Genomic DNA, 23,058 nt, shown 5'->3' on the forward strand with positions numbered 1-23,058 from the left:
GAGCATTTTCATATCATGTTGAGTCTGTATCATTTGAGATAGCATTGATCTAGTGAAGTCCCTCAACCCTGTTTTTTAGACGTCGGGTACCGTGAGCCATCCACTATTTTGATGGACCAACATGCTACGGTTATCTAGCTCATTGCAGGTCCATGTCCAGTTATAGTGTGTGAGCCAACAACTGTCTCGACGGACCAACGTGTTGCACACTAGGGGACTTAGTATGAGCAAGAGATACAAGTTTGATCCTTGATACTTTGTTCATAGTTCATGCATGCACATATAGATTTGTATAATCATCCTTTACGTACAGAGAGATTTTTCGTTCACATCTTTATTTTCATCTTGTATACCCTATTCTACAGGACAAGTTTTGATTTGGAAGTGTCATATGATCAGGGTAGCGGTTATATTTGTACAATGTAATGACCCGACCCAAGTTATATGTCGAATAAAGTGTTGTTTAATCATGACAGCTACTTCATTCTTGTGGTGAAGTGTTGTACTTTGGACTTGATTTCCATGACATCTACTTGAGATAAATAGTAGGTTTAATTAGGATTTTTAGTGCTCATGTTATCTACAAATATGGGAAAGGCTATTCGGGTACAATATTTTATGAAGTTGAGTTTATGTTGATGAATTGGTTCCAAGGCGTAGTGAAGTGAAACTTCATGGAATCTAATTTTCTTCTTGGGCTAGCATACCAAAATCGAAAAATCATGTCTTATTGGTAGATGTAATTTTTTACTTATTGTTGATTTTGTTTCTAGGTTAAGGTCAATAGGTGGGTAAACGAGGTTGAAAGAGATCCAATAAGTGGGATGATGGCAGCATTTTTCTCTAAATTGACCATTGATACTGAACAAGGTCAAGGCTGTCAGCTACATTTTCACTGCCCTTGATTAGGTATTCATCCTCACCTGAGGTATTTCTTCTATGCGATCTTTTTTCTTTTTGCTTCATATATTATTCAGAGTTTCATTTAATTTTGGAGCATCAATTAATTTCCCCCCATTCAGCGAGTGCATTAGGCAAATGAAGACCAAAGTTGGAAACTACTTCAGGAAAAGATTTTCGGGCAAGAATCATGTCCTCTCCACCTGGTGGAACTCGGGAAGAAGGTTGCAAGAAACTGCAGGGGACTTCCGCTCACGATTGTTGTTGTTGTAGGACTGCTCCTTTCTTCAGGAAACATGATGGAAGAAGAATTGTGGGAAAGCATTTTTGAAAATATAAGCTCGATAGAATCCACAATTCCGGAGCAATGCTCAAAGATACTACGTTTGAGTTATGATTGGTTGCCTCTGCGATTAAAGCAATGTTTTCTCTACATAGCAGCATTTCCAGAAGATTTTGAGATTGATGTTTCTAAGATGATCATGTTGTGGGTTGCAGAGGGATTCCTCAAACCAAGTAAACAGTCTACATGCTTGGAAGATGTGGGGAAGGGGTGTTTGGAGGATCTTGTGAATAGAAATCTGGTCTTAGCGAGTAAGAAAGGGGTAGATGGGAATCTCTTAGCTCTCGGAATTCATGATATCTTGAGGAAGATTTGTATAACAAAAGCTGAGCAAGAGGGATTTCTTCATCACGTCTCATCCACAAGAAATGACTGTAATGATACCATAGAGAATCCAAAGCGTCGTCTCAGTGCACTTAACACACAAAGTTTTGGGGAATTACATACACAAGATTCAAGCACGCGTTCAATTTTCTCCGAGATAGAACTCGATGCAACGTGCACTCCTAATTTTAGGCGCCTCAGTATCTTGAATTCACCATATGTGACTTGGTTGGATTTATCAGAAGTACTGATCTCAACATTTGTCAACTTAAGGTACATTTCTTTTACCCTAGACAATATTATGTCATGTCCAAATGGGATTCTCGCCTCATTATCCAAACTTCCCAATCTGGAGACTATAATTGCTAATATGACTTACTACAAAGGATTGCAAGTACCCTACGAAATTTTGACGATGCAGAAGTTAAGGCATCTGATTATGAGCCACCCTTGTTATGTATCAGATCCCTCTAAGACAATAATTATTAAGGAAAGTGATCTACAAACACTTGACAGACTGATCAATTTCATATTTACTGAAGATGCCATCAAAATACTTGTGAATCTAAAGCAATTGAAAGTTGTTTTTGATGGGTACGGCGATAATTGGGATGTTTTTAATCTCAACAATCTTTTTCGTCTACAAAACCTTGAGGAATTAGAAGTCTCCCTCGGTCTACATAATCATTTATTTTGGTTTGACTCCCCTAAATCTTTTCCAACATGGAACTATGCCTTTCCAATCAGTCTCAAGAAGTTATCTCTGCAAGGAGTTCCTTTTCCTTGGGAAAACATGACCATAATTGGGTCACTCCCATGTCTTCAAGTGCTCGAGATAGTAGAAAACAATATCAAAAGAGTTTCCGAGTGGACGTCAATGGAAGGCCAATTTCTTCGACTCAAGTACTTTTGTTATTCGTTAGATTATTTCGTGAAGTGGGAAGTGGAAAAAGATCACCTCCCAAGCCTTGAAAGCTTGATTCTCAGAAATGTCGTGTGGATCGACGAGATCCCTTGTGGATTAGGAGAAATAGATTCACTTCAACTTATTGAATTACATGACTGTCATGAATCAGTAGTGAATTCGGCAATGGGGATCCAGTGGCAGCAACATGAAAATGGGAACGATGCTTTTCGAGTTAAACGTTTTTAATCATGTGATTATGGACAATTTTTATTGAAGTATTTTTTTTCGATTAAATATTTTTGCTCGACTGATCGTCCAAGAAAGTAGATCGAGGATGGGATATGCACTCAGTTAATTGATATGACTAATTAAGTGGCTTTGTTGGTTTCGATTTTGTTGGAATCCAAAATAATAATCCATTTCCATGCATGCATTTTTATAAGTTATNCAAAATCAAAGGTAATATATCTACGCTATCCATCTATAAAAGTGTGAATAGATGATAAAGTTTTCTTGTGGCTGACGGTTCGTGAAAATATCTCAGGATAATTTTTATTTCAAGAATAAATAGTCAGATTCAAGGTACACAGTATAATCACTTAAAATTGTTGCTAGCATAATTCCACTACATCTTCTTAATGTTGAATCAACACTTTTCAATGATGATAGATCGTGTTGTTCAGCTGAATGCTCTATGTCTTGATGAGCATTAAGATCCACAGGATCGTGTTCAACTCTTTTAAGCATACTCAAACATACCAAACTCGGTTTCCAAAATTTCTATAATTCGAATGTTGTCTTATGAACAACTTCATTTGGAATCAGATTTAACATATACACGGTCATATTAAGAGTTTCAATTCACGAGAAGTTTGGAGCTGTTAATCACACTTCCCACATTGTTCATCCTCAATGTATTTATCATAGTACTTTTTTACTCATATCTCATCTCACGATCTTAATTTGCTTATCACATTAATTATCTTCTTTGTCACGCCCCAGGGACGGGGTTGGTCGACATCGACGTTGCTCTCAAATTTACATTCGAAAACAACAAGTCTCAGAAGTACAAAATTCAGAAATCAGTCTTTTATTCACAATACTGAATATTCATTGTCTGATACAAAGTCAAATAATAATGTTTTACAGCGGAAATGTAAAACCAAACATGATAACGTCTTAACAGATGCAGCGAATAACATAAACTAGAACTGAGAAATAACAGTCTTATTCACCAGTCCCAGAACTGAATCTGCTCTTCTTCTTCTAACATTTCTTCCTCGTTCTTATCTGAGATGAGTTTGGTGGGTGAGTGATATGGTTGTCACTCAAAAAGCGAGGGCGGGAATAACTCCCAGTTTTCGAAATCATTTTCAACAAAAACAGTAATATAAATAATATACAGAACTCTTATTTTCAGAACAGGAATCGGTATTCAGGAATCAGTATTCAGAAATCAGTATTCAGAACAGAAATAAGAAATTTAGCAAGTAAGCACTGAGCACGTTTGTGAATTTCATGGCTAAACTGATATCAGTCCCCTATATGTTCTCTCCTCTAAGGGGTGATGCCAGTAATCAGAATTCAGTAATGTTCAGAATATATATTCCTACCATTAGTTCACTAGATTTCAGTGCTTCAAAAATCAGATATCAGAAATAAAAAATACATATACTTTGCTTCAAAACAAAAGTCATCAAACTGGTTTCAAGATATTTAAACATAAGCCCACTTACAGTAATTTGCTAGAAGTTTCGGTTGTTGAAGTCTGGAATCTGCTTGTTCTAGCTACTGGATTTTACAGCTCGAAAATAGGACTCTCTTAGCTCGAATTTCAAGTGATAACTCAGGATTTGTGTCACACCAATTCAGAGATTGGAGGGTGTTATTTATAGGAAAATTTCTGACTGTTAGCCTTCCCATTAATGGTCATAATCTGACATGATGTGCCATTAACAGCCTTCATTTCATGTTAAATGCTTCAGTTACAAATAATAAGCAAAACCAGTAGCCGTCTGCTGAAATCTCACGCTACTGAACTCTTCTTCTACTGAGTTCTATCTGCTGCTAGATTATATCTGCTGGAAAAATACCAGTTTCTGAAATATCAGTTGCTGCTGGAAGCTTCTGCTGAACTTCTTGCATTGCTATTGAATATTGCTAGCTGCTGCTGGAAATTCAGGTTCTCACATCCCTCCCTCCTTATGAGAAGTTTCGTCCTCGAAACTTGGCTATACATGATCTTCAAAGAGATAAGGGTATTGTGCTCACATCTTTTCTTCCAACTCCCAAGTAGTTTCTCTTTCGGTGTGATTGGACCATTGTACTTTGACATATGGAATAGTTCGTCGCCTCAATACTTGGTCATTCAAATCCTCGAATCGGAACTTCTTCATACTTAAGTTCTTCCTTTAGATTTCCCTCAACTAACAGTGACCCAGCGTCAAGAACACGACTTGAATCGAAAATATATGTTCTTAACTGTGAAATGTGGAATACATTGTGAATTCTTGACATGTCGGGTGGAAGTGCTAACCTGTAAGCAAGTGTTCCCGCTTTCTCGAGGATTTCGAAAGGTCCAACATATCTGGGATTCAGTTTTCCAGCTTTATTGAATCGGATTACACCTTTCATAGGTGATACTTTCACATATGCTTTTTCTCCGACTTCAAAATCCAGGGGCCTTCTCTTCAGGTCAGCCCAGCTTTTCTGTCGATCTTGTGCAGTTTTTAGTCTCTCCCTGATCATAGCAACTTTCTCCACTGTTTCTTGGATTAGTTCGGGTCCAACGATGGTTTTTTCCCCTACTTCATCCCAATACAGTGGTGATCGACACTTTCGTCCATACAAAGCTTCGTATGGTACCATTCCAATACTGTTATGATAACTATTATTGTAAGCAAACTCAATTAAGGGCAGATGTTCACTCCAATTACCACTGAAGTCTAGAGCACACGCTTTCAGCATATCTTCTAGAGTTTGAATTGTCCTCTCTGTTTGGCAATATGTCTGAGGATGATAGGCCGTACTGAGAGTGACCTTAGTTCCAATGGCTTGTTGAAAACTCTTCCAAAAACGAGATGTAAACCTAGGATCTCTGTCTGATAGTATGCTAGCTGGAACTCCATGTAATCGTACGATATTATTCATGTACAATGTGGCTAGCTTGTCCAAATTATAGTTCATGCGGGCGGGTATGAAATGCGCAGATTTTCTGAGTCTATCTACGATTACCCAGATGTCATCATGACTTTGTCTAGACTTTGGTAACCCAACAACAAAGTCCATGGAGATATGTTCCCATTTCCATTCTGGAATCTCTAGAGGTTGAAGAAGTCCTCCAGGTCTTTGGTGCTCTACTTTGACTTGTTGGCACACAATACACTTGGAAACAAATATCGCAACATCCTTTTTCATTCCACTCCACCAGAAATTCTTCTTCAAGTATCTGTACATCTTGGAACCGCCAGGATGGACTGAAAATTTTGACTTATGTGCTTCAGATATTACTTGTTGTCGAAGGTTATCGATGTCTGGTACACACAATCATCCTTTCATCCACAAGATTCCTTTGTTATCCGTCTCGAAATCTGGTTATTTTTCTTCTTTGGCTTGCTCTTTCAGTTTCACCAAAGCGGAATCTCTATCTTGACTTATCTTGATTGTCTCTCGAAGACAAGGTTGTGTTGAAAGTGATGCCAGGATCACCTTACTCGTATTCTTTCGACTTAAAGCATCTGCTACCTTGTTGGCTTTGCCTGGATGGTAGCTTATCGTCAAGTCGTAGTCTTTCAAGAGTTCAATCCACCGTCTCTGCCTCATGTTCAACTCTTTCTGTATGAATAAGTACTTGAGGCTTTGGTGATCAGTGAAAATTTCACACTTAGCACCATATAAATAGTGTCTCCAAATTTTTAGTGCAAATACCACTGCTGCTAGCTCGAGGTCATGTGTTGGGTAATTTTATTCATACGGCTTCAACTATCTCGACGCGTATGCAATCACCCTTCCCTCTTGCATGAGTACACATCCTAAACCTCCTTCAGATGCATCACTGTAGACGGTGAAGTCTTTGCCTTCCATAGGTAATGCCAATACCGGAGTAGAGGTAAGTTTCTTCTTCAAAGTCTCGAAGCTTTGCTCACATTCTTCACTCCATTGAAACTTAGAGTTCTTCTGTGTGAGCTTAATGAGAGGTATGGCTGTTGAAGAGAATCCTTCAACAAATTTTCGGTAATAGCCCGCTAATCCGAAGAAGCTTCGAATTTCTGTCACAGACTTTGGTTTAGGCCAATCTGAGATTGCTTATACTTTCTTAGGATCCACCGATACTCCTGCTGCTGATATAATGTGAAACGACCTCGATTTTTTTTCTTTCTAATCTTAAATCATAAATTCTAAATTTCTAAATAAAATAATTTAACATAATCATGGATCGTAATAATTTAACAATTTAAATCTCAAGTGCATAAAATAAAATCCTAAATCATCAACTAACCAAAACTTCTTAAATTGACCTTTGAAAAGATCAACTAACAATAAAAATAAAGCATAAAAATATCTTTAATAAAATCTTTAATATCAATCTTTAAATCATAAATCTATCTAGCTAGTGCGGAAACATAAAGGCCTTTTGGTGTGTACTGCTGCACTCGATCGACTCAATCGTCACTGCCTCCAAAATCATCAAATCCTGCATCATACAAACCTAGTGAGTCTAAAGACTCAGTGCGCTCTAAACATAAATAGCAATTAATACATATACACTCACATGCATTTAAAAATCATATTTTTATTTAAAATAACTTTTGAAAATAAATAAATCATTTAAAAATCATTTTAGCATAATTAAATCGTAAATCGTAAAATCATTTTAAAATAACTTTAAGCATAAATAAATCCTTTAAAAAATCTTTTAAAATAAGCTTTAAGAATAAATAAATCATTTTAAAAATAGCTTTAATCTTCATCGTAAATCATATATCATAAAATCATTTTTTATCATAAGCTTTCAATCATATATCATTTTGGGTGAAGTTTGATCCTTGAAAGTGACTAGCTTTTATCCTTTGGTCGACTGCAGTCTTAGCTCCACATGGTCCATGGGGGTGGGCACTAGGCTCTCCCATGAAAATACGATCGTCGGGATCCCTCGGAGGCCTTTTCGCATAGACGGGGTCCCTCTGGGGCCTTGGCCCGTAAATGGGGTCCCTCTGGGCCTTGGCCCGAATATGAGTTCTCTCTAGGGCCTAGGCCCTCACGTCATCTCCATAAAATCATATATCATATCATTTGTCACAGTCAATTCACATCCCTCAAAATATTTTTCTTTTTCTTTTAAAATCATAAAATAACATAGCTTTCCAAAAATAACATTTTAAACAGCAAAAATTGCAGAGCTTTACCATAAATCATAAAAATAAATATTATCATCAAAATCATCATTTTAAATCATAAAATATCATTTAACATGCGTTATGATTCTTCGGGACGCTGCCAAGTGTTTTCGTATTTTCTTAAGTGTAAAAAAACCGTTTTGCTCCTATACGTAAAAATTCTCGAATTTATCTTTTTCTCTATTTTAATTACATTGGATTATTCTAAATAATTATTTAAGCTTAAATATAATTTTTTAATAATTTTATGAAGCATAAAACTAGGCTTTTCAATTAATTCTTTAATTAGCGTTTCATGAGGCGATTAAATCCCGGATAAATCCAAAACTCGATATTTTGATCCCAAATTTTAAACATAACATTTTTAGTATTTATTCTACCCTTCCAAGTCATGAGCCACATCCGTGGACCCCTGGATTTAATTTTGGTTCTTTAATTTTCGAAATTGACACGTTATCGAACTACCCGAGCCATCTCCCAATTTACTCAAGCCACGCCGGAGCCACCTCGAGCCACACCCTAGCCAATCCATCTAGGCACCCTCCAGACCAAGCCCAACCCAAGGAACCAGCCCCCAAGTCGCTAAAACTCACTAGACCAAAGCACCAAAATCTGTGCGCTGTTGCATCTCACGCCCATGAATTCTAGAGACACCAGGACTCTTCCAGCCCCTTAACCAGCAAACCCACATGACCCTAACCAATCCTGGACCACGCCCTGACCCAGCCCAGCCACCAGAACCCAAGCTCGAAGCTTCTGAACCAAGGACAGTAGCAGCCTCGCGCGTAACCCCTCTCTGCCTGCGCTTCCCTCACGTTCCTCGAACCAGCAGCCAGCCCAGCCGTTCCAGCCCCTGGCCCAACCCTTGCCCACCATCCTAAGACCCTGATGAACCACCTAGCTTGCCCCCAGACTGAGCTGCGAGCCCCTTCTTCTTCCCCGAACAGCTCTGCGCGTGAATATGGTAGGAGTCCCACTTCAAGTGGACTCCTTCCCCAAGCTTAGAACTCGAACCTTATCCACCCTAGGACCCAACCCAGCCCTAGACCGAGACCACCCCTGACCCTGACCTAGCCTTGATCGAACCCCTAAGCCCCAGGCCTAAGGAATGAACCCCTTGAGCCACAATATGCACACAAAACTCAAAACTCAAGGTTTCTTTTGTTTTCTTTTTCAAAATAAATCCTACGGTTCCAGCTTTATTTCCACAATTATATTGACATGTTTTGGCTATAATCATTCATATTTTATCATGTTTTGGCAGCGTGTCCTTCAGATTCAAAAACGTTTTCAAAATAAACGCGAAATCGTTAAAACTTTGAAAATACGTAACTTACCGTAAAATAATCGAACCCACATATTTTTCATGCATAAACAATTAAATCAATCATATAATGATTTGTATGATGTTAAAAGAGTTTAAGAAACGTGCTTTTACGTTTATAATGCTCGAATTTTCAATCGTCGGCGAGGAAAGACGAACGGGCGACGAAGAACACAAGCTTTTCTTCCTCCTATTTTTTCGAAAATATTGAAGTGTGCAAGGTGTGATTTTCGGCTGATGCAAGTGTTTTGTGGTGTTAAAAATTCCTTGGTATCATATTTATAAATAATTAACAAGTTAAATGAGCTTTGGTTTGGGCTTGCAAACTTAAGGGTAATTGGGCCTACTTAAATTAATTAAATTAAGCCCAATAACACTTATTTAATTAAAACATAAAAGTTTATAAAATAAGTTTCCCAAAAATAATATTTTTTATCTTTTAAACTCCTTATTTTCCCCAAAACCATCTTCTCGGGAAAAAATCGAGCTCGGTTCGTAAAATAATTCGAACTTTAACTTTTTTTTTTAGAAAAATTAAATCATTTTTAATCATATTAGGAAGCCTTGCTATCATTTAATGAAAAATAATTAATCTTGTCTTGGTCGTCCCCGATCTCCTTTTCCCTGCCTATTATCGAATATTCGGGTAAAATCCTTAATTTCATGAAAGCATGTCACATAATCATTTAATCATGTAATTATACATTTAATCATATAATAAATATCGTGCAAGCATTTAAAATCAATTAAATAAAATAATTAAGCAATTAAAATAATTTTGCATGCGTGCGGTTTACATAGACTGATTTTTCGGGCGTTACATTATGTGTCCCAAGAATGTTATGCTCTCTAGCCAGAATTCGTATTTCTTGAACTTGGCGTACAGTTCTTTTTCTCTTAGCGTCTGGAAGGTGAGACGAAGATGTTCTTTATGGTCTTCCTCACTTGGTAAATATACCAAAATATCATCGATGAATACCACCACAAACTTATCAAGAAACGGTTTGAACACCCTGTTCATGAGATCCATGAAGGCTGCCGGAGCTTTTGTTAATCCGAACGACATTACCATGAACTCATAGTGTCCATACCTTGTTCTGAAGGCTGTCTTCGGAATATAATCTGTTTTGACCTTTAGTTGATGGTAGCCTGACCTTAAGTCGAGCTTGGAAAAGACTGTAGCTCCTTTGAGTTGGTCAAACAGGTAATCTATCCTTGGAAGTTGGTACTTATTCTTGATTGTGATCTTATTCAGTTCCACGTAATCAATACACAATCTTATGCTTCCGTCTTTTTTCTTTACAAATAGGGCAGGAGCTCCCACGGAGATGGGCTTGGTCGGATTTGCTTCTTATCCAACAATTCTTGAAGTTGATCTTTGTGTTCTTTCAACTCTGCTGGAGCCATTCGGTACGATGCTTTTGAGATTGGTGTAGCATTGAGTACCAAATTAATCTCAAATTCCACCTCGCGGTCGGGGATTGTGCCAGGGTGTTCTTCAGGAAAGACATTCGGAAACTCTTGTAGTACTGAAATCTCTTCTAGTGCAAGTGTAGTTTCTTCCTTTCCCTCGCTTAGCATAGCTAGCTAAATTTCTTATCCACTTTTCATGGTTTTCCAAGTTTGAGACGCAGAAAGAAGAGTCTTTTGTTCTTTGGTCTTACCATAAAATAAAAGTTTCTCTTGTTGTGGAGCTTGGATGGTTACCGTCTTTTCATGACAGTATACTAACGCATAATTCTTGGCTAATCGATCCATTCCAAGAATCACATCGAATTCCACTATTTTTAGTTCGATGAGGTTTGCCTTGAAATTCTGATTTTCTATGAGAACACTAATATTCTGATATAGAGTGCGAGTTTCTAAAATCCGATTTGCAGGAATTGCTACTCTATATGGTTCTTCTAGGTTATCAGGCTTAGCTCCTAACTTCTTGGCAAATCTCTTAGACATGAATGAATGCGTGGCACCACAATCAAATAATACATAAGCAGGTATATTATTGATTAGAATGGTACCTGCTACGACATCATTTGAGTTATCAGCATCTTCTTGAGTGAGAGCATAAACTCGAGCATTTAGTTTGTTCTCCTTAGGCTTATTTGGAGTTGTTCCTCCTTCTGGACCATTCCTTGGGTCTAGAAAAGGACATTGAGCAATGCGGTGGTCCATCTTTCCACAACTAAAACAAGCTCCAGAACTCCTACGGCATTCACCAGTGTGAGCGAATCCACAACTTTGGTAATTGACTTCCTCTTTGCTTGATTGAGAAGAAGTGGCTTCTTTGGCTGGAGCACTGGTGGATTGATTGTTTGGAAACTTAGGCCTCTTGAATTGTTGGCCCGGTTGGTACTGGATTGACTGAGGACGTTTGAGTTTGTTATCACCTTCACGCCTCTTGATGTCATTCTCAGCCCTGATGGCGGCTCCCATCAATTCATCAAAACTATTGGGCTCGATAACCGCAAGGGCAAATTGAATGCGACTGTTCAATCTCTTCTTGAAGCGATGTATCTTCAAGGCCTCATTTCCCATGATAGTTGGGGAGTAAGTTCCCAATGAGTGGAACTTGGATGAATACTCCACCATTGACATGTTTGGTTCTTGAACCAAGCTTTCAAATTCTGACAGTTTCTGTACTCGAATTGCTGTCGGGAAGTACTGTCTCAGAAATGCCTATCGGAACCTTTGCCAAGTGATAGGTCTCGTCCCTAACATAGCTGGTGAAACTCCTTCCCACCATTTGGCTGCTTTATCCACAAGAAAAAGTGTACTCACATCTACCTTGATCTTTTGTGGAACTTCAAGTAGTCGAAGGTGATTTTCCACCTCCTTCATCCAATTCTGTCCGACCTCAGGATCGGAGCTTCCATCAAAATTTGGGACTCTTGCTCTTCGAAGAGACTCGTAGTGCTGCTTAGTCCCATTCTGAGCTGGAGGTGATGGTGGTGGCTGATTAGCATTAGGGTTGACAAACCCTTGTAGCGTGGCTGCCACAATCGTGCCTATAGCCATGAGATCCGCCTGACTGAGGCCAACTGCTGGTGGTGGTTGTTATGCATCGTCATCATTGCGGTTGTTATTGTGGTTTCCATAACGAGGGTTGCGATTGTTTCTCACAGGTCTTCCGTCCATTTCCTACAATATGAAAGTTCTAAGGTTTTTGGCAGAATATGGACTTATCAAAAGAAGCAAAATGATTGAGTAATTGCTCAAAATTTAAATATGAAACCAATGGATAGAAATAACTTTTATTGATTTCTCACGAAGGTGCAGTTATAACGAAACTTCAAAAATGCTAACAGAAATGCAATTGGAACAAGTGTTATTACAAAGAACTACTAGTGATGGTCTAATCTATCACTTCTCCTAATCCCAAATCCATAGGATCCTCCTAGACTTTTTCTTCTTCGGGATCCTCCTCGGGTTCGTCTTCATGGTTGGCTATTACTATTTCCAGATGTTCAATATGACCATGCAGGACTACATTCTGGTCACCAAAACCTTCAACAGTGTTCTGCAACTCTTGAATCTGAGCATCAGTCTGCTCACTATACTGATTATGATGGTGCACAAGTTGGTGATTTTGAACCTTAAGCACTTGGATCTTCTCAACCAAGGTATCACGTAATCCGATTAATTCTGCAACAGTATCTTGGTAGGTTTCCAACTCTTTTTGAGCTCTCCTATTCCTCTCTTATGCCTCATGCAAATAATGAGCATAACGTTGAACATCATCTCTTAAGCATTCTGTTCTACATTGTAATTCATCTCTTATGTCCCTTGAGTTTCTCTATCTTCTTCTCTAAGCTCTTAATGTAGCTACTCTGGTCAGCCATATCCTATATCCCAAAACATGAGAGTGAAGGTTCATAAATGATCTCAAGAGTATAGGTCGAGTTATAGACAACTATTGGAATGAACAAAATCAGTACAGCCTATGACCAGTAATAGAAGAAAATAGCTCAAATATTTTCGGTCTAAGAATCGCGTGAAAAATTTACTAAAAATCTTTCACATCAAGAACATGACCTGTACCAAATTTGGTATAAAATTACTGAGCTGTTTGGAAATGAAAATTCCTCAAAGTTTCGAAAAATTGAAAAATTTCACGAAAATGATGATATCACTGTCTAAACGAAGGATTTTGGAGTTCGTCGGTGGTGCTAGAATGATTGAATGGTTCTAGGTTAGGTTCTCCTCGTCAAGAGCTTTCCAACGGTATCTTTTAATAGTCAAAATTTCTCCTGAATCAAAAGTTATGGCTGTTTGAAGTTTGTGCAAAAAACACCTCAACTACCATACAATTTGCAAGGTCTTCTGCATGCGCCTGCTAGAAATTCACTTGCTACTGTAATTCTGATGCTACTGCAATCAAGTCTGCTGCTTTCCAGCACTGTTAGAATCAGTATGCTGATTTCCGGGTCTACTGACCAAGTCTTCTGCATAAAGATCTACTGATTTCCATCTGCTGATTCTTGTTTCAGACGACTGGTTTTGACACTATTGTTTTTCGGTCTACTGGTTTTGTCTACTGATTTTTTTTCTCACTTCAGACATGCTGCTGAAGCACTCAGAACTCTACTGCATTCTGATTTGTTTCCGTTACTGATTTTCCCAACTGTACGTAGTTAGTCTATCGTTTCAGTAGTCTATTACAGTAGTTTATTTTAAAAAGTCTATTACATTAGTCTATTTTCAGTAGTCTGTTACTGTAGTTTATTAGAACTTATTTTCAGAAGTCTATAAGAACTTATTATTTCTAGTTCCTCCTTCCCAAATTATGAAACCTGGTTTGATCTGATACCACTTCAATGTCACGCCCCAGGGACGGGGTTGGTCGACACCGGCGTTGCTCTCAAATTTACATTCGAAAACAACAAGCCTCAGAAGTTCAAAATTCAGAAACCAGTCTTTTATTCATAATACTGAATATTCATTGTCTGATACAAAGTCAAATAATAATGTTTTACATCGGAAATGTAAAACCAAACATAATAACGTCTTAATAGATGCAGCGTAAAACATAAACTAGAACCGAGAAATAACAGTCTTCTTCACCAGCCCCAGAACTGAATCTGCTCTTTTTCTTCTAACATTTCTTCCTCGTTCTTATCTGAGATGGGTTTGGTGGGTTAGTGATATGGTTGTCACTCAATAAGCGGGGGCGAGAATAACTCCCAGTTTTCGAAATCATTTTCAACAAAATTAGTAATGCAAATAATATACAGAACTCTTATTTTCAGAACAGAAATCAGTATTCAGGAATCAGTATTCAGAACAAAAATCACAAATTTAGCAAGTAAGCACTGAGCACGTTTGTGAATTTCATGGCTAAACTGATATCATTCCCCTATATGTTCTCTCCTCTAAGGGGTGAGGCCAGTAATCAGTAATCAGAATTCAGTAATGTTCAGAATATATATTCCTACCATTAGTTCACTAGATTTTAGTGCTTCAAAAATCAGATATCAGAAATAAAAAATACATATACTTTGCTTCAAAACAAAAGTCATCAAACTGGTTTCAAGATATTTATACATAAGCCCACTTACAGTAATTTGCTAGAAGTTTCGGTTGTTGAAGTCTGGAATCTGCTTGTTCTCGCTACTGGATTTTACAGCTCAAAAATAGGCATTCTCTTAGCTCGAATTTCAAGTGATAACTCAGGATTTGTGTCACACCAATTCAGATATTGGAGGGTGTTATTTATAAGAAAATTTCTGACTGTTAGCCTTCTCATTAATGGCCATAATCTGACATGATGTGCATTAACAGCCTTCATTTCATGTTAAATGCTTCAGTGACAAGTCATAAGCAGAATCAGTAGTTGTCTGCTGAAATCTCACGCTACTAAACTCTTCTGCTGCTGGGTTCTATCTGCTGGAAAAATACCAGCTTCTGAAATATCAGTTGCTGCTGGAAGCTTCTGCTGAACTTCTTGCATTGTTGTTGAATATTTCTAGCCGCTGAAAAATGCTAGCTGCTGCTGAAAATTCAGGTTCTCACATTCTTTAATAGTATTTGTTTTAAAATAAAACATCTAACACTTCATACTTACTAAGAAGCAAGTAGAGATATACATATCGAGAGTAAAATAGAGGTAATAAAATATTTCTGACAACGAATCCATAAATATTTGTGTGAATTATTTTCGATATGTTTAAATCTCTCTTAACATTTTTCTTTGACACATTGGTCTACTTACTCTTAATGTAGTCCAAATAAATGTCAAAACTAATAAAAATCAAGATGTCACATAATAAATTAATAATGATTCATAACACATTTGGTAATACCAATGTTTTCTTAAACATGCAATAATGGATATACTTTTGTATATTAACGTGAAAAAACTATCAGACAAAGTATCACTTCCAAAACTATCATATTTATACAATAAATTAAATAAAAATCTGAAAAATTAATGAATATCTATTTGATACTACTCTTGAAGCTGATATCAAATTTCTAGAAACATTTAGAATTAAAATTCTTGAAAACAATAATGTAAAATCACAATACAAGTCTCGACAGTCTCCACAAGTGAGATCATCTAGTTTACTAAATAGATGATGCATGAATCACTTTCTAATGGCTTCTTTAAGTCTTGCTATCCTTACACGATATTGATAACATGCATGGACAGTAGAAGCTTAATTCATCCACCAAATACTATGACTAATATTAGCCATATTTGATTTTAACTAATGAGAGTTGAGTAGTCGTGTTCACACATTATTTTTACACCATAACAGTCAATCATTTTTTTAAACACATATGATCATAAACTCATTTATGGATCATTTTAACTTTATATGTGTTTTAGAAGATTTTAAATGAGACATAATGTTGAGCGAGAGTGTTCAAATATTGTGAACGTTCAATTATTGTGAACCATAAATATGTCAAATATCTCAAACTCAATAGTTTTAACTGAGTCGTAATCTATCCTTAGGTGCATGACACGGTCATGCAGTCGAATATTGGCGATCTATAAAAATGAGAACTATGTAATTAAGGTGCTTGTGATTGTATGAACATTTTCATATTGTTTGATTGAACCTCTGATCCCAGCAGAAATGTCAATCTTTATGAAATTATTCGAGAAACAATTTATCTCTCCCACTTTTCATGATCAAGATAGTCATATGGAAACATGTTTCAGTAATGACAGGTGGTTCATCTTTCTAAATAGTAAATTAGAGTTCGTTAAGCCTAAATGAAGAATGATCTTCTCCTTCCGCACCTTATAATTATAACTGAGTTTTACAAAATTAATTTTAAAGTAATTAACAAGACAAAATGCAGCAAAATAATAACTATAAAACATACTGATGTCATGTAAATTATGCGATAAATATGAATTACTGACATAAAAATTGCATGTGAGCTAAGTTTTTAATACAATTAGATTCATACAATTTAATGATATAATTATTGAATTAAACTTCGTTAAAACTAAGGCGACGCAAGTTTATAAATTTATAGAAGAAGTATATGAACCTATTGATATATATCATATGTAATGGAATTTATTGTTTCCAAACTAATCAGGTTATTGGCTGAAGCAAAGATTAAGGCAGAATCCCCCTCAGGGGTTTCAACAAACAATTTTCCACCAAATAACTCGAGTAGTGTAAAAAATTCCTTGCTAGTATTTTTATTTTGTAGATAAATCCTTGTGCGTATTCTAATTCTGCCGAGATTTCGAAGTTTTGTGGTACTCATATAAAATAAAGGAGGTTATAAATTCGACACACTTTCTTGAAATATTTCCCAAGCTAAATCTTGCGTTCAAACAACTACAAATTCTTATACTCTCCTTTCCAAAATATTCCATGTTGATTGTTGATAACAAAAATGATCATTCATTCCAATCAAATGAGTCGAACTTGAAAATCACAGTTTCCATTTTCATGTTGTTGCTCCTGAATTCGCTTAGCCGAATCCGCTAATGATACCGAACAACAATGCAACTCAATAAGTTTAAGTGAATCGATTTCTCCTATACCGCATGGAATCTCATTGATCAACGGTGCACGCTCGAGAATCAAGCTTTCAAGAATTGGGAAGTGCTCCTTTTCCACTTCCCACTTCACCAAATAATCTAACGAAGAACGAAAGTATTTGAGTTGAAGAAACTGGCCTTCCTTTGTCGCCCACTCTGAAACTTCAATGACACCGATATTCATCATCTCGAGCACTTGAAGATTTGGAAGTGACCCAATTATGCCTATGTTGTCCCAAGGCAAAGGAACTCCTTGTAGAGTTAACTTCTTTAGACTCATTGGAAAATCATAGCTCCATATCATGGAGGGATTATTGCGCCAGTAGTCCATAGAGAGTTGTAACTCTTTGAGATTTCGTAGACGGAAGAGATTGTGGAGATGTAAATCATCCAGTTTACGACGCTCCCTGAAAACAACTTTCAGTTTCTTTAAATTCGCTAGTATTTTGATGGACTCTTCGGTGAATTCAAAATCGATAACTGTCTCGAGTGTTTGTAGATCACTTTGAGCAACGATTTTATTGCTAGAAGGATGTACTAAATGAAACGCGGTGTCGATAATCAGATGCCTTAACTTCGGCAGCCCCCAGATTTCATAGGGTACTTGCAACTGAGGTCCGAAATCGGTTATGTGAGCAATTATGGTCTGGAGATGGGGAAGTTTGGATATTGAGGCAGGAAATCCATGGGGGCATGATAGATGATTTAAGACAAAAACAATGTACCTCAAATTGACAAATGATGAGATTACATCTGAGAAATTCAACCAAGTTATGAGTGCATCTAAGATACTGAGGCGCCGCCAACTTAGAGATAAACTTGAGAACAATAATGTGTCGGAGAAGAGTAGGAGTGAACGCATGCTTGAATCTAGTATTTGCCATTTGTTGAAACTCCACGTGCAATGAATACTGAGGCGGCGATTTTGATTCTCTGCTGCGTCTTTGTGGGCATTTGTTTTGGATGAGACATGATGAAGAAACCCTTCTTTTTCAGCTTCTGTTGTGCAAATCTCCCTCAACATATCATGGACTCCAACGGTTTCGAGTTTCTCATCCGGCCCCTTTTGGCGCACTAAGATCATGTTTCTATGCACAAGATCCTCCAAATACTGTTCTCCCACATCTTCCAAGCATTTAGACTGATCACTTGGTTTAAGAAATCCCTCTGCAACCCACAACATGATTAGCTTAGAAACATCAATGTTATAATCTTCTGGAAAAGCTGTGATGTAGAGGAAACATGGCTTTAGCCAGATAGGTAACCGATCATAACTCAAACATAGTATCTTTGAGCATTGCAACTCTATCGTTGGTTCCATTGAACTTATATTTTCCGAAACATTTTCCCACAATTCTTCTTTCGTCATATCGCTCGAAGAAAGGAGTAGTCCTGCGACCACCACGATCGTGAGTGGGAGTCCCCCACAATTTCTGGCAATCTTCTTGCCAATTTCCACAAGTTGAGGAGGACAAGATTCTTGTCCAAAAATTTTTTTTTGCAGGAGTGTCCAACTTTGATCTTCATTCAAAAAATTCATTTGGTGAAATGGAGAACTAGAAGATCCTGCATGAACCGCAACATCTGATATCCTAGTAGTCAACAAGATCCGACTTCCACTACCATCGTCTGGAAATATCATCTTCAAATCATCCCAAGCCTTGGTACACCATATATCATCAATCACAATGAGATATCGTCGGCCCACGAGATTTTGGTGAACTAGTTTTGCCAATTGGCCTTCGCTCTCATCAATTGATTCTTCGTCATCGGGTTTCTTGAAGTATTGAAGAAGCCCCCAAAATATCTCTCTTCTTTGACACTCTGCAGACACTGTAATCCAAGCGCAGATATCAAAATACTGAGCAAGGAGTGAATCCTCGTGAGCTCTTCTAGCTAGAGTCGTCTTCCCGATTCCTCCCATCCCAACAATTGAGATAATTTGGAGCTTCGCCGAATCTTCGTATAACCGCTCTTTGATTGCGTTCAAGTCATCATCAAATCCCACAACCATGTTTTTGGCAGTGATTTGGACTGTGGATGAATCATCAACAGGAGAATAATAAGTTCTTGAATGGAGATCGTCTGCAGCAGTGTCGTTCTTGATCTTCATCACCACTTCCCACATAAAACTAATCCTTTCAAACGCCATGTCTAAGTTTTTGTCCAAGCTCCCCTCATCACAGCTAGCCTCTGAAGAACTCCAATCTTCTCTGGTCCTTATTACCGAATACAAATACGAATCCATGAAATCTTGAGCTTCATACACAGCTTTTCTGATTTCGTTTCCCACACGATGAATTGTTCCCCGATGCTTCGCTGAATAATCTTCGAGGAATCTGACGATGGAATTGACTTTTTCACGAAGCGAAGAAATTCTTTCTACGTGAAGAGGATTGATATTCTGTTGAAGTTCCAAAATCTGGTGTAGTGATCGAGCAAGCGAGAGGAGTGCAGCATAAGCGGCCATGGCAGAAAAAGAGTGAAGAAAATTATGAAGAAAGATCATACGTAGACTTGCATGTGATATTTGACAAATTATTATTTAATTAACTTAATTTAATTAATCATTTAGCATGTGCAAACAGCTGGTACCATCGTGCCGTTAATCTTTATTCTAATATAGAAAGATCATTTAATTATTTCACTCATACTATTAGTTTTATAACAACTTGACAAAAATAATTCACATCAAACTTCAATTTTGGTCTTTTTATAAATTTTTTTTTTTTATATTTTGGTCATTTGTGTTTCCCGGTATATTTAAAATTTGGTAATTTTCGTTATTTTTCGTCGAAAATACGGATGTGACACTATACACATATGTGTCATGTCAGGGTCATTTAGCACTGTATAAGTGTTACATCAGTTTCATATAAGTAAAATGTATAAAATTTAAAAAATAATAAAAATAGCATACCAAAACTGAAATTGACATCATAAATAATATACAGAAAGACGGTTATATATGCTAATATCGCAGTATTCCATAATTTTGAAAATATGATATTTTTACATAATTATTATTGTTATATAAACAAATTCCTAATTTTCCTCACATATAGAATTCAGCTATTTAAATTTATTAACATAATTTCTTACTCACAAATTATTTTGTGTAAACTTTATTTTAACATTTTACTAACTGAGATTGGAGTTATTAAATAATTTTTATATAAATTGCAAAGTATTTTGTGCACGTGCAAAGCATGTATTTGATTATTAGTTATAATAAGGTGATTTAGCTGGCCACACATGTTCCACAGTTCCACTGGATATAATTAAACAGAATTAAAGGGATGCTTGAAATATTTAATTATAAAAATATATTATCACTTATTAGTCACTCACTAATAACCTAAACAGTCCAAGATTTACAATTTTTCCGATAAACTTGTCTTGTATAAGCACGTTAGAGCTTAAAATTTGGGTCAAAGATAACATGCTAGAATTTAAAATTTATGTATGTTATTTATTTCATAGATAAAATTATCATTTTCATAGTTTCATACAATGTTCGTCGTTGGTATATATATATATATATATATATCTGTGTGTGTGTGGGGGGGGGGGATAGCATCGACTTTGTTTTTTTGCAATTTTTTTTCCTAATATTATTAATTTTTGAGCAAATAAATATGCCCATATATATTATTTTATACTAATTTCAAAAGATGTCATATATTAAAATAACTAATAAAATTAATCAATGATTAGGTTTTAATTGTAGCACTACCTTTGTTTACAAGTACTAAAAAGGAAAAATATTTAAATGGAGTTATTTTTATAATGAGTTTCTTAAAAAAATTGTAATTGTATAATTGAAATAACAGAAGAAACTTAAAGTATGGAGCCAAGAAATAAGTTTGAGCGGCTGAAAAAGTGAAACAAAATTAATGAAAAATAATTTTAAGAAATTCAATCGATAAATATAATTTTTGAAAATTAATTGTATCGAATATTATTAGTAGAGGTTAATTTAATTTCACAACGAAAATATGTGATCTTATTATTCGACTTACCATGTTTTGATAATTCTTTTGGTTTGAATTACTACTAGTATATGCGAGTTCTGTATACGTAGCTCTTTTTTGTTTTTTCCAGTGTTTCTCGTCGATTAACCAGTGTCATTCTTTTGTTTAATTTCTTATAGTATATTATTGACTACAATGAACTACGACTCTGATTCCGTCCTTACTAATTAGTATTAAAAATGAATTTTGAAATTCTTTGGACATCTGTTGTCTATACATGATTTAATTTCATATGTATAATATAATAATACACAAGTTACAATCAATATTATTGAGGATGAGTATCTTTTATGTATTAATAACTAAAATATTTGATCATACAAATCCAAATTAAATTTAATAAGAGTGAATGATTCAATTAAAGTTGGATGGATTCATGTGTCTTTCCACAAGGAAACTTTCAAATACAAACGCCTGCTTGGAAGACATATCACCAACAATCTCCCCTTTGACTTACAACATGGCTGCTCTCCAGCCCCTTTGCCACATTAACTCCATTCCACAACTTGCACCAAGTCAAGGCAGGGCTTGAATTTGGACTTTGGTAATGTCTTAGTTAACATATCTGCAAGATTTTCTTCGGTTGAGATCTTTTCAACTTTCACTTCTCGTTTGGAGACGATGTCTCTAACAAAATATAGTTTAACATCTATATGTTTTGACCTTTCATGGTACACATTGATGTTTGGTCAAATGTATGGCACTTTAGTTGTCACAATACACCACCACCTGATCTTGTCTTATCGCAAATCCGGTTATTATCCATTTAATCCAAATTGCTTCTTTAATAGCCTCTGTCATAGCCATGTATTCAGTTTCTGCAGTGGACAAAACAACCACTGGTTGGATGGTGGATTTTCAGCATATTGCATTGTTTGTTGGGGTATACAAATTGAGAGGAGAACAAGAAGAAACAATGAGAATGTGGCTTGTAGAGGCAAGTGTTGAACACTTTGTCCTTAAGAAGAATTTGCCCTCACAATGTGCTTGAGTTTTGTGGCAATCTTCTCCCAAGATACAACTACAACACTTGAATAATGAGCACTCAAATATTCAAGTTCTATCACAAAGAAATGGATGGAACTCTCTCTTGAAGAAGAAGGAAGAAGACAATATGCAAAAATGATGTAATGTGTGTTTGATTTTCAAAATATCAAATATTTAATATTTTACAAATGAAGAGACATGATCTTTCATTCATGGGGATGTCCCTTGGCCATGGGAACTGATCACAATCATCAAACAATGCCAAGGAAATGAAAAAATATCAGAAAAATCGAAGGGACAAGAAAAACAGCCGAAGGGGCTGCCGAGCGCTCCCGAGAGCGCTCGGCAGCGCCTGCCGAGAGCTCTCGGCAGGCGCGCGCACATGCGCGCAGGTCCGCGCGCATGTGCGCGCCTGCCACTGTTCATGACCGAATTTTTTTTTTTTTTCGATTTTCGTCCCTTACATGTTCCGACTACTNGATGGAACTCTCTCTTGAAGAAGAAGGAAGAAGACAATATGCAAAAATGATGTAATGTGTGTTTGATTTTCAAAATATCAAATATTTAATATTTTACAAATGAAGAGACATGATCTTTCATTCATGGGGATGTCCCTTGGCCATGGGAACTGATCACAATCATCAAACAATGCCAAGGAAATGAAAAAATATCAGAAAAATCGAAGGGACAAGAAAAACAGCCGAAGGGGCTGCCGAGCGCTCCCGAGAGCGCTCGGCAGCGCCTGCCGAGAGCTCTCGGCAGGCGCGCGCACATGCGCGCAGGTCCGCGCGCATGTGCGCGCCTGCCACTGTTCATGACCGAATTTTTTTTT

The 23,058-nt window shown here is 36.7% G+C and overlaps 3 protein-coding genes across 3 annotated transcripts; 1 reads left to right on the top strand and 2 right to left on the bottom strand.

Moving 5' to 3' along the window:
• The first annotated feature begins 588 nt into the window (after positions 1–588).
• Positions 589–2,720, top strand: LOC140991870 (putative late blight resistance protein homolog R1C-3). Its single transcript, XM_073462036.1, has 4 exons — positions 589–606; positions 774–787; positions 871–928; positions 1,068–2,720. Exons 1-4 carry the CDS (start codon positions 589–591, stop codon positions 2,718–2,720), a joined length of 1,743 nt encoding a protein of 580 aa, XP_073318137.1.
• Positions 2,721–10,493: 7,773 nt separating this feature from the next.
• LOC140991872 (uncharacterized) lies at positions 10,494–12,209 on the bottom strand. The gene is made up of 3 exons (XM_073462038.1): positions 11,979–12,209; positions 10,902–11,870; positions 10,494–10,781 (listed from the first exon to the last, which is right to left on the bottom strand). The coding sequence occupies exons 1-3, from the start codon at positions 12,207–12,209 to the stop codon at positions 10,494–10,496; spliced, it is 1,488 nt and encodes a 495-aa protein (XP_073318139.1).
• A 4,762-nt stretch (positions 12,210–16,971) lies between these two features.
• Positions 16,972–19,675, bottom strand: LOC140991874 (putative late blight resistance protein homolog R1A-3). The gene has a single exon (XM_073462042.1). It carries the CDS (start codon positions 19,673–19,675, stop codon positions 17,075–17,077), a length of 2,601 nt encoding a protein of 866 aa, XP_073318143.1. The 3' UTR covers positions 16,972–17,074.
• Between the last annotated feature and the right edge of the window lie 3,383 nt (positions 19,676–23,058).

The sequence above is a fragment of the Primulina huaijiensis genome, chromosome 13 (genome assembly GCF_012295235.1).
Source record: "Primulina huaijiensis isolate GDHJ02 chromosome 13, ASM1229523v2, whole genome shotgun sequence".
NCBI classification, from domain to species: domain Eukaryota; kingdom Viridiplantae; phylum Streptophyta; class Magnoliopsida; order Lamiales; family Gesneriaceae; genus Primulina; species Primulina huaijiensis.